The sequence below is a fragment of the Arvicanthis niloticus genome, chromosome 9, assembly GCF_011762505.2.
Source record: "Arvicanthis niloticus isolate mArvNil1 chromosome 9, mArvNil1.pat.X, whole genome shotgun sequence".
Classification (NCBI taxonomy): domain Eukaryota; kingdom Metazoa; phylum Chordata; class Mammalia; order Rodentia; family Muridae; genus Arvicanthis; species Arvicanthis niloticus.
The window spans coordinates 53,661,487-53,678,891 of NC_047666.1; the positions used below are offsets into that span (position 1 = coordinate 53,661,487).

Genomic DNA, 17,405 nt, shown 5'->3' on the forward strand with positions numbered 1-17,405 from the left:
TGCTTGCAGGGTCAGGTGGTTGACATGCATGTTCTATTTAGAGCTGAACACTCAGCAGTCCTTACCCATTTAATACAGTGTAGTACCTCTAAAAAATGGGAAAAAATACCCATGTTTCCAGATCAATATTCTGTTAATGTCCATACAATCCTAACTCAACACAATAAACCAGGAGACACTTTTTCAAAGCTGACAACACAACGATAGTTTGCAAAAATCCAAATTATATATATGTACATACTGCTTCAGTTTCTGCTTCCAGGTTCCTGCCTTGAGTTATGTATGTATGTATTTACATAAAAAGAACAGTAAGGGGAGAGGATATTTGATGTGGATATGATCAAATACATTGTACGCATGTATGAAATTATCAAAAATAAAGACATTCTTAGTAGAGGATGGCTCAGTGGTTAGGAGCGCTGGCTGTTTTGTAGGGGACCAGGGTTCAGTTCCCAGCACTGTAACTCACAACAGGCTGCAACTCCATTTCCCTGAGATACAACTCCTTCTTCTGGCCTGCACCAGCACTGCATGCTCTTGGTGTACAGCCACACACGCAGGCAAAAGCACCAATATCATAAAATAAAGAGAGAAATAGTAAAATTACTTTGTTGTTGAAATGTTGAAAAAGACTGCCTTGGGAGATGGCGGAGCCCGGGAAGTAATGGCCAATTGATAAGACAATTGATAAGTTTAGTACGCTAGACATGCTTAGTTTAGACCCTTACTCTTGGAAAGGTGGGACCCGGACTACTAGGGAGTAGGGACCCTTCCGGCCCCACACCCTCGAGGAACCCATTATGATGGTGATTAGGTTTCCGACCGGTACTTTAGAAGTAACGCACGCTTGGGGGTGGTGCGCGCAGGGGTGACGCAGCTACGCGCGCAGGGCGGGGCGGGGCCTGGCTGGGCCACGGCGCTGGCGGCTCTGAGTTTTCAGTGCGACTCCAGCCCGTGGCCCCGCCGCCATGAGCACCAAGCAGGTCACCTGCAGGTGAGTGCGCGGCGCCGCGGGGCCTTGGGCGCTGCCAGGCGGCCGGGGAGGGAGGTGAGGGGCCGAGCCGGGCGGTGGCGGGTCGTGTATAGCGGGAATAACACGCAGAAAGGCCGCGGGGAGGCCGGCGCGGGAAGAGCTGCTGCAACTGCGGCTTGCAGAGAGTGAGCGAGGGGGATTGCGGGGAAACACGGGCAGGTCGCATTTCTTATCCAGCATCACCACTGAGCGGAGAGTCCCATTTCGCGATGCAGGAAACCGAGGCCACAGAGAGAGGTAAAAGCGACACTCATTTAGGAGCAGAAAGGGGGCATGAGTGGACGGCTTGTTAAACTAAGTGGAAAACCAGAAAACTACTCTGTGACTACTATTTTGAAACAAAAATAGTTGGGTTGAGTAGCACCGTCCTAACTTGGTGACGATCTTGTGACTGTCACTGGGGACTAGTCCTGTGAATTTGCATGCTTGGGAAGTGCAGCTTAGAAAGTACAGCGTGTGAGAATCCCGACTGTGGAAATCCAAATTTGGAATTGCTCCAAAATCCAAAACTCAAGGAAACCTGAATAGAAGGCGGGCAGTGGTGGCACTCGCCTTTAATCCAGCACTGGGAGGCAGAGGTAGGTGGATCTCTGTGAGTTGACGTGAGCCAGGTCTACATAGGGAGTTCCAGGACAACCAAGGCTACACAGAATTTTTTTAGGGTGTGTGTATAAGTGTATAATGATGTATAATAATGATGTATAAGTGTAAAATGATGAATTCTGTGTTTAGACTTTTGTACTATCCCCAAGATATTATGTACATGAAACTACTCTAAATACAAAAAAAAAAAAAAAAAAAAAAAAAAAAAAAAAAAACACTCCTGAGCCCAAGCATTTTGGATTAGAGGAGCCTCGGTTTATACAAATTTTAGTTGGCTTAAGAAATTGATGTAGTTTGGTATGTGATAAGCATGTGTTATTTCTCATTAGTGCAGACCTAGAACTAACGCCTTTATGAAGAGTTATGTTCGAATTAGATATTAAGGGTTGAGCCACGTACCAAGGTCCCAGGTGGTTTAGGTTAAGTAGTTATCAGAAACCTGCAGTGTGTGTGTATTAACTAGTTTTATGTTAACTTGACAAAGTTGACATGAGCCAGAATCATTTGGGGAGAGGGGACCTCAGTTGAGAAAATGTTCCTACTAGATTAGCCTGTTTTCTTGATTAATAATTGCTGTGTGAGGACCTAGCTCACTGTGGGTGGTGCCACCCTTGGCTAGTGGTCCTGGGTGCTATAAGAAAAGCTGAGCAAGCCAAGAGGATCAAGCCAGTTAACAGTACTCCTCCTTGGCCCCTGAGTTAGCTCCTGCCTAGAGTCCTGCACTGATCTCCCTGAGTGATGAAGTAAGACACCTAAAGAGAAGATACCTAGAAGTGTAAGCTCTCCTCCCAAAGTTGCTTTTGGTCATCGTGATTTATCACAGCAGTAGGATCCTTGAGACAGTCCTGTAACAATACTGGCAGGTCATTACTACTAGAACGTCTTTGGTGAGAGTGGGTGTATGGGTATTTACTCCCTTCTCTCTGCAGGAGGAAGTGTTCCTATCATAGTGTCCTGTAAAGCAGATTCAAGCTACTTAGAAAATAACCTCTAAAACCCTGCTTGTTTACAGTGTGTTTGAGAAAGGTTCTCTCTGTAGGCCTGGCTGTCCTGAGACTCTCTGTGTACTTCAGGCTGGCCTTGAACTTAGATCTGCCTGCCTTTTCCTCCCATGTTAGGATTAAGTGCCACCACACCTGGCAGCTTTGTAGTTTGGCACTTATAGGCTTTCTTAAGATGTGTGTCTACAAAACCTTTATGCAATGCTTAAGTCTGGTCATTTTGACTCTCTTTTTCCCCTTTTGTACCTAGAGATAGTTTTAGTTCTAGCTCACAAACAAGAGAGCCCTAAGAAATGGTGCAGGTAAGAGTTGGAATGCTGGGAACCAATGGTTTCAGCTGAAGGGTTGACTAGTGTTGGTGGTCGTCTTTCTGTGGCCCTGTTAAGTCATAGAATATGTAGTACTGAATAGTGCTATACCTGAATAAAGCAGGTAATGAAGCGAGGGTGTATTTTGATTCTTATAAAAGGGTATGAAGACTAGAACTGGAGAGTTAAGAATGCTGACTACTCTTGCAGAGAAACCAGGTTCAATTCCTAGCATCAGTATAGTGGCTCTTAGCCATCTGTAACTCCAGGTCTGGGGGGCTGACACCGTCCTGCCTCTTCAGGTACCACACATATACACAGTGCACAGACATAAATAACCACAGGTAACACATACACATACATTTTTGTTTTGTTTTTAAGTTTTTTTTTAAAGGCTGTGAAGGAGTCAGGCCCCGTTAAATAAAAAGTATTTAAATGGGACAATCACAATATCAATAGGTTTGTGTTTGTGGTGAGAGAGTGGTATGATTTCTCATTTTATTCACAACAGCCTTGTCCCTGACAGTAATGACTTATAATTTATGGCCAGGTTGTGGTGATATATGCCTTTGATCCCAGCACTCAGGAGGCAGAAGCAGGTGGAACTCTTGAGTCAAGGCCAGCCTAATCTATAGATCAAGTTCCAGAACAACCAGGGCTACATGGAGAAACTCTTGAATTTTGAGTGGCATTTCTCAAAGAATTACCAAGCCTGGTGTGGTGGTGTGCCTGTGCTCTCAGCTATTTGACTCTGAGGCAGAGAGTCAATAGAATCACTTAAGTCCAGGAGTTTAGGGTCAGCTGAGACAATATATAAAAACACTTGAGTCAGAAAATAAAAAGAATTACCCACTTGTTTAGATATGAAATATCTTCTTATCTGGAAGTCCCAGAGCCAATTACATTCACACCTGGAGACTGGCTAGAGCGATTCATGGTGTTTAGCATACAGCTGGACTCCAGGCCAAGGCTGTTATGCTGGCTTAGCAACAGCCAGGTAAGGGAGAACAAGAGGCCAGAGGGCTGTACCTTCTACCCTTTCTATGAGAAGCACATAGCACTTTCCCCACCTGAGGTATCAGGTGGAGTACAGTATGGAGCCAGTGCAGCTTCTGCCTGGGACCCACCTTCTAGACACAAGAGGAAATGACTTTTGTATGAACCACACAATGGTGCAGCTGAGGCACTGTGAGCTGCTTTCACCATTAGAGAAACTCTGACTATGCCATTAACTTCTAGAAGCCAGAGGATGTTCTTCAGCCAGCTCAGAGGTCTTGGACCTACTGTGGTGGCTTCTTTCCATGGTCTTACTTGCTCTCTGCACCTCATCCCTACCTGCTAAGGACTGAGCTCAGGGCCTCTGAATGCCAGGGGTTCTCCATGAGCTTTGTTTTTAACTCTGCCTCTAGCTTCCTAGCAAGCCACTGAATAGTGTCAGCCCTGGCAAGTGCTTCCTGGAAAATCTGCGTGACTTCCTAGGAAAGTTCAGAACTTTCAGTTTCTGATCTTGATGGTGAGACTGCTGTCCTTTCATCAGATTCAGGGGGAAAGAAGTTGATAGATGGGCCTGGCCAACTCTTCTGCTTTAATGGATGTAGCAGGCAACGATGCAGGCTTCTGCATAAGCAGAAGGTGGGAATCTTCAGCAGCCTGCCTACCCTGTCATGAATTCGACACTGTACTCTGGTCTACTTGCTGTCATGGAAAAGGCCAGGTGCTGGACTGTCTGTGCTTTGCTCTTTTGCCTTGCTGTCTTAACCACAGTGCCATCTCTCCAAGGAACAGGACCTAGCTTTTGCCAACACTGTCAGTATGGGTGTGCTTAGTGATCCAGTCTGTGAGCTTTGGGACTGTGAGGAAGAAGAGGCAGGTGAGGCATTAGTCATCTTGTGAAGCTTGGTCAGGGCAAGTATAGGTCGTGCATCTCTGAACTCAGCTCTCCGGTTTTCCTCCTGGGTTGTATGTTCCTCTCGTGAGTTAGAGGCTAATCTCATTCATGGCCACTGTTATCCTTTATATGTTTCTCATTTCATGTGTTCCTCAGATTGTATTTGTTCAATGGAATGTGAGGAGGCTCTACCCGAAAGTCTACTCTCAAAGGGTTCTTTACCAAAAGGAAGGGGTGCAAGGTAAACCAGGCAGGCCAGTAGTAACACTGTTGACTGGCTCAGGATCCAATCTGCTGGTCCACTTTGCCTTGTGAGGGAAATTTCATTGTGTGTGTCCGTTTCTTCTACAAGGTGTTGTATGTAGCTAGTCTGGCATTTAGCTTGTGGCAATTCTCTTTCAGCATCTTAAGTGCTTGCTGTGTTCTTAAATAAGTTTAAAAATATTTGTTCCCAGAAAAGCATTTCTGAGCCTTTTGTACCTTCTCCTGCAAGCCCCCTCCTCCCTGCAGTGTGTCCATCTGCAGGCTCTCTGTACCACAGTAGGAAATGTTCTGGAGTCTCCAGAAATCCTGTCCTAAGCATCTGTCTTTCTGCTTCCTGGGCACCTCATTTTGAGCATGCCAGCCATGTTCAGCTGACACCTAGGTGACCTGATAAGCACTGGCAGCATGATTCCAGTCCAGGCTCCAGCAGGCCTGCCACCTCTGTGCCTTTTCTTTTTGGCCCACCTTTTTCCACACAGTGGTATCTTCCAGTCTCCACTTGACATGAGCTTGAGAACACTGCCCTCCCTCAGCTGTGGTCTGTGTCTCCTGTCTCTGCTTCCCCAGCACTCAGCCTTCACTTGAAAGATTGCATCAGTGTGACTAAAGCCACTTGTCCTGTCCTTTATAGGCCTTAATAAGAGCTGCACTCTGGGGAGCTTGAATCAAGCTCAGCTGAGCTGAGCGGAGCAGTTCACACTACACCTCTCATTTAAAAGTGACGTCGGCCTTCTGTTACTACAAAGGCAGTTATATAATATGTTCACAGCAGAAACATTGGGAAGGGCAGGTGCTGTAAAAAGAAAAATGCCAAATGCCTGGGTTCCAGTAGCCTACAGTAGGCATCACCAGCGTTTAAAGGTTTTGCCCCTTGGTATATTTATTGAGCTTCTCCCTTTGTACCTCTTTTTTACCCCTCCTATTGTCCCCCTTACTCTAGGTAGTTAAATCTTGGGTGGATCACAACTCTGAGCACACCAGTTTATGTTAATGATACTTTTAACCAAAATGAGATCCTGTATATGGCATTTTTTTTTTTTAAAAAAGAATGTTGTGTGTCCTGGTTAATTTGTTGTCAATCCAAGCTAAGAGTTACATGGGAAGGGAAGTCTTGAGAATGCTTCCATCAACTTGACCTGTAGGTAAACCTGTTACAGCTTTTTCTTGATTAGTGATTGGTGTGGGAGGGAGAATCCAGCTCACTGTGGGCAGCGCCACCCCTGGGCAATATAAAAAGCAGGCTGAGCAAACCAGTCAGAAGCATTTCTGCCTTGAGTTCCCTCAGTGATAGACTGTGATCTGGAAATTGAAAGCTGAAATAAACCCTGCCTAACTCATATTGCTTTTGGTCATGATGTTCATCATAAGAATAAAAACCCTGAAAGATATGAAGATAAGGTGAATCTAATAGCTTAGGTTACCAGGGCCCCCATGTCACAGTTCATTCACAGTTGTGTAAGCAACCCCTGGAGCTCTACCTGCTAGACAAAAATATATGCCAAACCCCACAGCCCCTCTGCTTCCTTTCTGCTTCTGTGAATTTAGCTGTTCAAAGTACCTTCCATGAATCTGTTTCAATAGCTTATCTCACTTAGTGCAGTGCCCTTAAGGCTCATTCATGCTGTGAATTGGAACAGTCTTCCTTTTTAAGGCTGAATAATATCCCATGATATGTACATACTACTTTTATTAGGTTTGTGCATGCATTTTTTCTTTTCTCTTGTTTCTTTGATTTTTGAGACAAGGGCTCCGTGTATCCATGGCTGACCTTGAACTCACAAACATCAGCCTGCCTCCGAATCCTACACTTAAAGATGTGAGCCACCATGTCTGGCTGTATGCAGTTTTATAATCTATTCTCAGCTGCCTTCAATTTCCAATATCAATATCTATTTGGCGATCAGTGGATGAGTCAACATGGAGTCCCTATGTAACCAAGGGTGACCTTGAACTCCATCTCAGAGTGCTGGCATTACGACAGCAAGTACTGTCATTCCCAGTGATACTCCTTAGGCATGGCATGTGAGCACAATACCAGCTGGGCTACATCACCAGCCCCATGTGGTTTGCCTTCCGCCTCGCTGCTGGTGTGTGTGATCGCCACTATGGCTAACTAAACGGAGCGGTGCTAAGCTACATTCCATCCTCTCTGCCATGGTGGGGCCAGGCTCATGGGTCGCTGACACCTGCTTGGGAGTGGCAGAATGCAACCTAAGATGGGGGCACCAGCCCAGGTGAGAAACGGCACAGGCTGAGGCCAAGGACAGACACTGCTGGGAACCATGAGGAGTAGTTCCCAGAAGTGGGTATCTAGGAGTATGTGAACTCCAGTCTCACACTGTTGGGCTCTGTGTGCACGGATGACATAAGCATCCATGCCAGAAGTCAGATTGTGATAATGAGGAGACCCATGGGCCGGCGATGAGGGGTGACGGAATACAGCTTAGCTTAAGAGTGAGTGTCCAGTGTGTGCAGGGGCCTTCTGTGGGAGACTTAGTCAGCCAGCTCTGTATGACAGAGACTTCCTACCACAGCGGTTCTTGATGAAAGAGACAGTTCTTGCTTGTTTAAACTGTTTATTCATGATGAAAATACAGCTTGGTTGTGGTGACCCCAGCCATAAGATTATTTTCATTACTGCTTCATAATTAGTTTTGCTACTATTATGAATTGTAATGTAAATACCTGATATATGACCCCTTCAGGGGTTTCACAACCTACCGGTTTAAAACCACTTCTCTAGACCCTCTTTTGTTCGTTTTTTTTTTTTTTTAAGACCAGTGTCATGTGCAAGCTAGCTTCAGATTTGTTTTTATTATGTGTCTAAAGATAACCTTGAATTTCTGATCCTCCTGGCTCTTACCCCCTGAGTGTTGGGATTATAGGCATGTATCACCACATCTGCTTTATTCTGCACCGGGAATGGGACTCATGGTTTAGCCCATGCTAGACAAGCACCCTACCAGTAGAGCTAAATCCCCAGCCTCCTAAGAGTGCTAGGATTTCAGGCTGATACCACCATGATACCACCAGCATCACTCATGTCTTTTAATGCAACTGTCGTCTTTGGGGCTCAGTGCATCCGCCTTCTGAAGCAGTATGTGGTCTCTTCATTTACAGGTGAAATGGCAGGGATGGGGAAGAGGGCTTTGGGACTTGGCTGAGGCCAGGACTTTCTCACCCTATTCAGTCATCTCTTTTAACAGCTCCAGGAGAATGGGGAGGCAGGTTTTCCTGACATGTTTTTTCAGTTATGAAACTCATATCTTACATATTTAACATAAATCAAGCTGGACAGTGGTGGCACACGTCTTTAATCCCAACACTTGGGAGGCAGAGGCAGCAGATTTCTGAGTTCGAGGCCAGCCTGGTCTACAGAGTGAGTTCCAGGACAGCCAGGGCTACACAGAGAAACCCTGTCTCGAAAAACCAAAACCAAAACAAACAAAAAATAAATCAAGAGTTTCTCCAGAGAAGGGTTTGAAGAATATTTTATATGTATGAATGTTTACTTGCATGCATGTCTTTGCATCACATGCATGCAGTGATCAAAGAGGCCAGAAGAGGGCATCAGGTCCCCCAGACTGGAGTTTCAGGTGGTGGTTAGCTGTGGTATAGTTGCTGGGAATAGAGGCTGGGTCATCTGCAAAACCAGCAAGTGCTCTTAACCCCTCAAGGTAGAAACTTTTGAGATAATTTTTCTACAGAGCTGGTCTTAGGTCATGGAGAATGAGTGCATTTTGGGCTGGTCTTAGTGTAGTTTCTGAGAGTTCCCCCAAGGTATAACTCAGTTCTCCTGTACTTGTCTTCTCAGGTATTTTATGCATGGCGTATGTCGTGAAGGCAGCCAGTGCCTGTTTTCACATGACTTGGCGAACAGCAAGCCATCCACCATCTGCAAATACTACCAGAAGGGCTACTGCGCCTATGGTGCACGCTGCAGGCAAGGCTTGCCAGGCTGGGGTTACTGGAGTGGAGATACTTGGAAAAGGGGGGCTGTGTTTGGTTTTGTTGACAGGGTTTTGTCACCTAGGCTGACTTCAGACTTCTTATGTAGCCAAGGCTGGCTTTAAACATCTGGTTTCCTGCCTGCATCGCCAGTGGTGCGTCCACAGGTGTATGCCATATGCCTGCATGAGCATGGACCCAATGCAGGGAGATTTTAACTTAAAATTTACTTAGAATATTAATAATTTGTGCCTTACCTTTAAACCCTGTATATCACACCCTAGACTTTCCCACTGCTACCAGACCATACCCTCACTGTGCTCTTGTGTGTCATAAGGTAATATGCCATGGTTTGAAAGCCATTTCTGGTTCATGCTCAGGTGACTTCTGGCATGGATGCTTACAGCATTCATGCACACAGAGCCCTGTTGATCCGGGCTAAACAACAGTGTGAGATGCTCCATGCTTTGGTGAGCAGAGCCATCTAGTCCTCACTGTCTGACAGAGTTCTAGAGTTTGAGTTGGCCACCTGCTCTTCCCAATCCATCCACTCCAGTCAGTGTATCCTGAAGATTATACTACCCAAGGGGCCTGTCTTGGTAGTACAGGAGTCAAGGGCTTTCTTTGGCAGTAGATCTGTCAGTCCTCCTGACACAAGTGTGGTTATAGGTAGCAGGATACATGGATCCAATAGCCTCTTTTAGTTGAAAGTACAGAGACAGAGCCTTGCCCACTTCTGTGAGTTCAGCCGTTGGTGGATTGGAGGGAAGGGGAGGGGTGCAGGTGTTAGGGCCTGCATGGCTGTGACACAATGACACATTGTTGTGTTTTGTTCAGATATGATCATACAAAGCCCCCAGCTGCAGCAGGTGGAGCTGTGGGTCCTGCACCCCACCCTTCGCCCTCCTCAGGCCTGCATAGTCCTCACCCTTCTCCTGACATTGCCACATCTGTTATGAGGACACTTTCACATGAACCTGGGAAGCGGGAGAAGAAGATGCTGGTGCTCAGAGACCGCAGTGAGTGGACGGCAGCCATCGCTGCCTTTGGGGAGGCAGCATGTATAGCTTAGTGCCCTGTTGCCTTTGGGGAGATAGCATGTATAGCTTAGTGCCCTGTTGCCTTTGGGGAGATAGCATGTATAGCTTAGTGCCTTGTTGCTTTCAGGCCTCCTTGTCACGATGCCCAACACCCCAGGAGCCTAGAGTTGATCTGAGACCAGGCTGCAGAGGTTCAAAGGTGTATCTCCACAGCTTGGCTGAGCTTCACTTCGAGCCCAGCAAAGCATCAGGGTGGTCTTTTGTCACCATGAAGTTGCTTCTTCATAGGGGTCACCACTACTCATTTCTAGCTAGGTGTTGTAATGGTGGGCATGTGTCACTTTCTTATTTGGTGCCATGTCCTAGTAGTGACTACTTTGGGTGTTTCAGGAGCATCTTCAGACACAGCACAAGGAAGGAGTCTGGGCCTACACCAGGTTTGGGAGAAAGAAGGCATCAAGTGGTAAAGGCTTTTGAGCTGCTAGGCCTCACTGGAAATTTTCTTAGTTCTTGAGGTTCTTAGTCCTTGAGTTCTCAGGATAGGCAGATTCTACTCCTAGCAGACACATCATCAGCTTGATGAAGTGGGTCATCTCTGACAGTGTCAGCAGTGTGATAGGGAAAATCCCACAGGCTTCAGGTCTCAGGATTGATGCTTCTACAAAGGAGCCCTACGCTCTGTTGTCAGTTCCTTCATGTTTTGAGATGGTTTTAGCATTAAATGGTCTGTATGTTGACATTTTGTGTTCTGTATAAAAGACTGCGCTCTCTTTTGTTGTTCACACATGTTCTACTGCCTGGGTCATCTTCCAGCCTCTGCACCGTTGTTGCCCTTGGGCCTGCTTTTCACTAGCTATTCCTAGTTTGGGCTCTTAGCTGATAGGAAAGGTTGAGCCTGTTCTCATGTGTGTGTATGTGTGTGTGTGTGTGTTTTGTGTTGAGATCTCACTGGTCTGGCTGAAGACAAGACTCCTCCAAGCACAGTGAATAATCCAGGTGGCTGCAGTGACCCTCAGACCAGCCCAGAGATGAAGCCCCATTCCTACCTAGATGCCATCAGGACTGGCCTGGATGACTTGGAGGCCAGCAGCTCCTACAGCAATGAGCAGCAGTTGTGCCCCTATGCTGCTGCTGGGGAGTGCCGGTTTGGAGATGCCTGTGTCTACCTGCATGGGGACATGTGTGAGATCTGCAGGCTTCAAGTCCTCCACCCCTTTGACCCAGAACAAAGGAAAGCTCACGAGAAGGTAACTTGAAAACCTTGTCATGAAATCCTTTTAAGAAGCCTGAATGAGCCACAGGGCAGTCATTCAGGAGCCTCACATTCTTCTGCCAGAGATTCCTGTGTTATGTTCCTGGCTTGTTTTTAATTCTGTTTTCAAGTACTTTTCCTGTTGCCATTTTTGATTATTGAGAACAAAGAAAAATAAGAAGTATTAGAAATGCAAAGTTCAGGACTGGAAAGATGGATCACCAGTAAGAGCACTTACTGAGCCTGGTAGTGGTGGCAAACACCTTTGATCCTAGCACTCAGGAGGCAGAGGCAAGTGGATCTCTGAGTTCAAGGCCAGCCTGCTCTACAAAGTGACTTTCAGGGCAACCAGGGCTACACAGAGAAGCCCTGTCTCAAACCAAACCAACCAACCAACCAACCAACCAAACAACCAAACAACCAAACAAACAAAAAACCCAAGAAACAAACAAAAAAATTGCTGCTCTGTGCAGCCTCCTATAACTCCAGCCCTAGAGAGTTCAACATCCTCTTCTTACTCCCATAAGAACCTCATTTGTGAACACACACACACACACACACACACACACACACCTACACCTACACCTACACCTTTCTTCCCTAGTTTTACATGTCTCTGTTGTTGGGATACAGGCAGTCAATGTTTTGGAAACTTTGAAAACACTTTATTATGGACTTTCCTTAATTTTACTATCTATCTATCTAATTATAACCAAATGTGTGCGTGTGTCTGTCTGTGCGTGTGAGTACCTGTAGAGATGAGAAGAGAATGTAGAATCCTTGGGCTAGAGTTACAAGCAGTTGTGAGCTGGTGATGGTGCTGGGACCAAAACTCAAGTCCTTTAGAAAAGCAACAAGAGCTCTTAACTACTCCACCATTCCTCTAACCCCTTTTATCATGGACTCTGAAGAGCCAAGTGTTAAGGTTACAAATATCCCTGATCTTTGGGTCTACTCTGCTCACACATAGAGCACTGTGCTGTGCACTCCACTTAGAGCAGGGCCTGGGTCTCCTCATCTGCCTGCTTTCATTGGGTTCACTGAGCTCAGTGTTTCCTGGATCGATGTAGCATGGAATAGGCATGACATTCACAGAGACCTGTGACCCAGTGTTTATGAATGCTGCAACCTCCATAGTAATCTAGGTGTTCTAGAAATCTATAGCTGTTAAACTGAAAGTGATCATATCTTACTAGGGAGTGTAGGACAAGGAAAAGGTGGCTTGAGGTCCACTGTGTTCATATCTGTGTCTTAAATACAGGGACTGTAGATACTGCTTCTAGTAGCTGTTGTGACTCTGTGGCTGACCCTGGGATCTTGGCCAAAGAGAACCTAAGGCTTCCCTTCCTGTCATTCTCAGATGTGTATGTCAACATTTGAACATGAGATGGAAAAGGCCTTTGCCTTCCAAGCGAGCCAGGACAAAGTGTGCAGCATCTGTATGGAGGTAATCCTGGAGAAAGCATCTGCTTCTGAGAGGAGGTTTGGCATTCTCTCCAACTGCAGCCACACCTACTGCCTGTCCTGCATCCGTCAATGGAGATGTGCCAAGCAGTTTGAAAACCCAATCATCAAGTGAGTGCAGCCAGGCTTCTCTGCAGGCATGGACACTGCTACCCTCTAGAGCCCAGGCCCCGCCCCCAGCTGTGTGAGCTTGTACAGATAGATCATCCTTCCTGAGCCCATCTGCCTGTCTTAGTGACGGCCTCTCCGATCTCTACATGCTGGGAACTCTGTAGAACATCAGCTGTTGCTGGCTGGGTTCTGTTTTGCAGCCCTCTTGACAGTTGTCATTGTTTACCTTAGGCTAATTACCTTGTAACCTTTGGTTCTTCAGGATTTCTTACCTTAATAAAGGGGCTGAGACTCCCTGGGAGGAAGGCTCCTATGCACTTCCCACTCCCTGGTGCACATTATTGGGGAACGTGCCTGTGTGCAGCATTTCACTGAGAAAGAGTACGGTTCTGTGGTGTCCAGTGCTTTACAGAGTTGCTCAGCTGACATGCAGTCTAGTTTTAGAAACTTCATCATCCCCTAAGCCTGTACTGCCACCCGTCATCCTGTTGTCTTCTGTCAGGCAGTCTCCAGCCTAGGCTCTTTCTCTCCAGAAATCTTACTCTGCTTGTCATCATGCATCCACTTTACCTTAGCAAATGTTCCCAGGGCCACCCCTAATGAGCATGCTCAGCATTTACTCCCTTTGTTCTAAGAACAGATTGCACCTGTTCAACAGCCAGTGGGCTGTCATAGACAAGAAGACCTCAGGAATGGTAACAGTAGCTTGGCCTTTAACCAAACATCAACACATTGTTCCCTTAAAGTGGTTGTAATGTTTCTCTTACCTGCAGATCCAGGTTCTTGTACTTGCCTTTATTTCTAATCTGAGCTGTCATCTTGCCTTCCATAGTCACTGAAGATAATGAGCACTGTCTTGTGTATCGGCTGTCCTAGGTGAATACTTAGGTCTCTGTTCCTTGTTGAGTTGAACCTTTTCAGCGGCAGAAGCTGCTCTTAGATTGTGGTAATTGTGTCTTTGGCCATGTGTTTGAGCAAGGGTGTTTGGAGTGGAGGGTGCAGAGGATTCATGACGTGTTTTCTTTCTTACTAACCTATTGGTTTTGTTGTCTTTTCAGGTCTTGTCCAGAGTGCCGTGTGATATCAGAGTTTGTAATTCCAAGTGTGTATTGGGTAGAAGATCAGAATAAAAAGAATGAATTAATTGAAGCTTTCAAACAAGGAATGGGGTAAGTGCCTTGAATTCTTAGGGGGATCCTGGTACCTACCTGGCTGGGTATGGTTTGAGCCTCTGTCATCTTCAGGTTTCCCAAGAATGTGGACCTGGTAGATGATCTCAGAGCTGCTTGCTCCTGTGAGTGTGAGGCACTCTTCCCGGGCTCCGGGCAGCAGAGCTGAGTGAGACCTTGAGGAAGCAGATGAGTCCTGAGATGAGCCCTGTGCCTACGTGCCAAGGTCGTCTGGCCATCTCTGATTGTCCATGCATTTAACAAGCACTGTTGAGGATCTGCTGTCTCACAACCTGTCCATTGCAGGGCCCAAAGAAGCTGACAGTGTCAGCCTCAGTACAGCCCACACTTACTTAGCAAAGGAAAGTAACGATCGCTAAAGGCAAAGAGAGCCTGCCTCAAATGAGGTGGAAGAAGAGAACTGACCCCCAGATACATGTCATGACACTTAACACTCTGTTGCCTTGTCTGGCCTCAGCCTTCTGCCCCAGCCACCCTAGTGCTGGGATTACAGGCATACATAACCACACCTGGCATCTTTTTAAAAGAACAATTTTTGTAGGAATTTTCCACAGAATATCCCATTGCCTTATATGTATCCTTTGCCATCACCATCGTTTGTATTGTGATACACGTGTTGTAGTTATATTATTACAAATCTATGGCAACATCATATTTGCCATTTAAAACGTTTTCCTTTATATCATTGTTTTTATTGAAACAGGATCTCACTGTGTTGGCTGGCCTGGAACTTGCTACATAGACTAGGCTGGCCTTGAAGTCAAGAGATCCACTTGTCTATGTCACCCACGTACTGCAGTCAAAGGCATGCATGACCATGCCTGGCCAAAATTCCCTTTTTTTTTTTTTTAAGTGCACACCACCACCCTCAGTTATTTATTTTGGAAGTTTTTATATTTATCTAGATTCTGTGGCTTGACATTTACCCATTTTAACTTTTTTTCCTCCTGTCATGTGATTGTGTCCATCCACAAGAGGGCAGATACTGTCAGACAGAGCTGGTTGGGCTTAGAAAGGTGCTGTGCTGAAGTTTAAAGTTGCTTCACTGCTGTTGATGTTGCCTGGCTGTGCATCCCTCTGGTGGATGTTCTTGGGCAGTCTCCAGACACTGTGTTTGTGCCAAGCACCGACAGGGAAAGAAGAGATGAGTGACATCATCTCTCATCAAAAGTGTGGTGGGGCAGTATGGTGGCAGTGGCAGATTTCTTTAGTAACCCATGCCAGAACTGAGAAAGTACTTTGAGTCTGCCTTGGGTGCAAGAAGGAAGCCATGTGGAGCTCTATACCCATCCTTGTGGGCTAGGCACCACTGGTCCTTTGAAGAGGTTGGAGACTCACTAGTGGGGATGGAGGATGTCAAGGAAGACATGACTGGCAGCCATGCATAATACCCTGGTAATGGGACAGTGGGCAGCGGAGGCCCAGGTGGGTTTGGGATTTGATTTGTCAGTAGATTAGATGAATGTGAGAGCTGAGAACACCAAGTAAGGTAGCCAGACTGGAGCTTTTGACTTTGGTGGGCAGATAGGTAGGACTGGAGGAGGAAAAGTAGGGAAGGCAAGGTTTGTTTTTGAACCAGGGTCTTGCTATATATCCCTGGCTGGAGTATCTGTAGACTAGGCTGGCCTCAAACTTGAAGACCTTCCTGCCTCTGCTTTCCAAGGTCTATGTCACCATACCCAATAAGAAAGCAGTTCAGAAGCTGGTGAAGGGCCCTTGAGAGCTCAGAGTTTACTGTCCCAGCTATAAGAAAAAGGATTCCAGAACAGTGGAGAAGAGCCAAGGGCAGAGTGAAGCTAGCAGAGTTCTAAACAGTGAAGGTATCTGTAGCTTTAAGCATCTGCTAAGACTTGCTTTCCCAGGCTGAACTCTGACCTTGACAGGATTTTTGACCAAAAGGAAAGGAAACAACTCCAAAGCTTAAGGCTTTAGAGACTTGAGCAAGTGAACCAGCTTCAGACCTTGGTACCCTGGAGTTATCCAAGCCTCACTCTACCCTAGTGCAGCACTGGAGCTCTGGGATCAGGGTGGGGTACTCTGCTTCTGAGCCTAGCTTGGGAATCAGAATACCAACTGGGAATTCAACGGGTCACCTCCCAGCACAGGCTTTCCCAGTGTAAAAGGTAGGGTAGCTGTAACACAGTAGTCACACTTAACTTCATTTTTCCATCAGCCTCTGATTTGTGTGTGTGTGTATGTATGTTTTTCAGGAAAAAAGCATGTAAATACTTTGAACAAGGCAAGGGGACCTGCCCCTTTGGAAGCAAGTGCCTTTACCGTCATGCTTACCCTGATGGGCGGCTGGCAGAGCCAGAGAAACCTCGGAAGCAGCTAAGTTCTGAAGGCACTGTGAGGGTAAGCTGGTTAAAGATGCTGTGGGAGTTTCTAGGTACCGCCCAGGCTCCTAGTAGCTTTGGCAGCAGAACAGTGGAGTCAACAGAAGCAAAGCACAAGGTATCACTCAGAGTCTGCTATCTCCATTGACCCAAGTGTGCTTGTTGGCTGTTTTTGCAGTTCTTTAACTCAGTGCGGCTTTGGGATTTTATCGAGAATCGAGAAACCCGGCAAGTCCCCAGCACTGATGATGTGGATGTGACCGAGCTAGGAGACCTCTTCATGCACCTTTCTGGAGTGGAGTCGTCAGAACCCTAATCAGTGTGGACTTCTAATCAGCCTTCATTTGGGCTGTGCAGTCAACTTTCCAAGGCATGGTGCGGTCGCGTCTGTCACTGACCGGAGGTGACATGGTACCGGGATGTGAGTGCAGTAGTGAGTCCCCTTGGTCTCTTCATGATCCACTTTCCCTGCCCTGGTGAAGGGAAGGGAGGTCACCAAGTCCACGGAATCACTGCATTTAGAGTTGAGCTTAGTTGTACCTCCAGCCCCTTTATCAGGGACCAGCTATGTGGTCCAGCTGTTTTAATTGATTGCTTTTAAATGAAACACAACTGCCATCTTTCTTTTGTGACTTTCTTCCTTAAGCAACAGTAAACTTGCAGCTGCTCACAAAGCAGCAGATCTGGTTTTTCTCGCCAAGACGTCGCCAGCCCTCTGCAGTGACCATCTCTAATATAGTTATTCAGCCCTGGAATTCACGCAGCTGTGCACTGAGAACACATTTGGTCATACTGGTGCTGCACCATAGTGTCTCAAGTCAACAGGTGTGTGCACAGTTGGAAAACTCCAGGGAGACTCCATCTTACCCTCCCCCTTGTAGTGAGAGCACAATACACAGGACTCACACTTAAACTGCTTGTTCTTGCCTATGAAGTAGGCTCTACTCTACATTGGTTCTGTAGTAGA

At 46.5% G+C, this 17,405-nt stretch overlaps 1 protein-coding gene across 2 annotated transcripts; it reads left to right on the plus strand.

Annotated features, from left to right (window-relative positions):
• Positions 1 to 812: 812 nt before the first annotated feature.
• Positions 813 to 17,062, plus strand: Mkrn2 (makorin ring finger protein 2). Of its 2 annotated transcripts, none has more exons than XM_034512307.2 (8): positions 813 to 994; positions 8,912 to 9,040; positions 9,883 to 10,064; positions 11,028 to 11,332; positions 12,698 to 12,912; positions 13,971 to 14,081; positions 16,313 to 16,457; positions 16,617 to 17,062. In XM_034512307.2, the coding sequence occupies exons 1-8, from the start codon at positions 969 to 971 to the stop codon at positions 16,752 to 16,754; spliced, it is 1,251 nt and encodes a 416-aa protein (XP_034368198.1). In that variant the 5' UTR covers positions 813 to 968; the 3' UTR covers positions 16,755 to 17,062. The 2 variants fall into 2 exon arrangements, with proteins under 2 accessions (XP_034368198.1, XP_076796427.1); XM_076940312.1 differs by lacking the exon at positions 813 to 994 and adding an exon at positions 1,062 to 1,270.
• Positions 17,063 to 17,405: the final 343 nt, after the last annotated feature.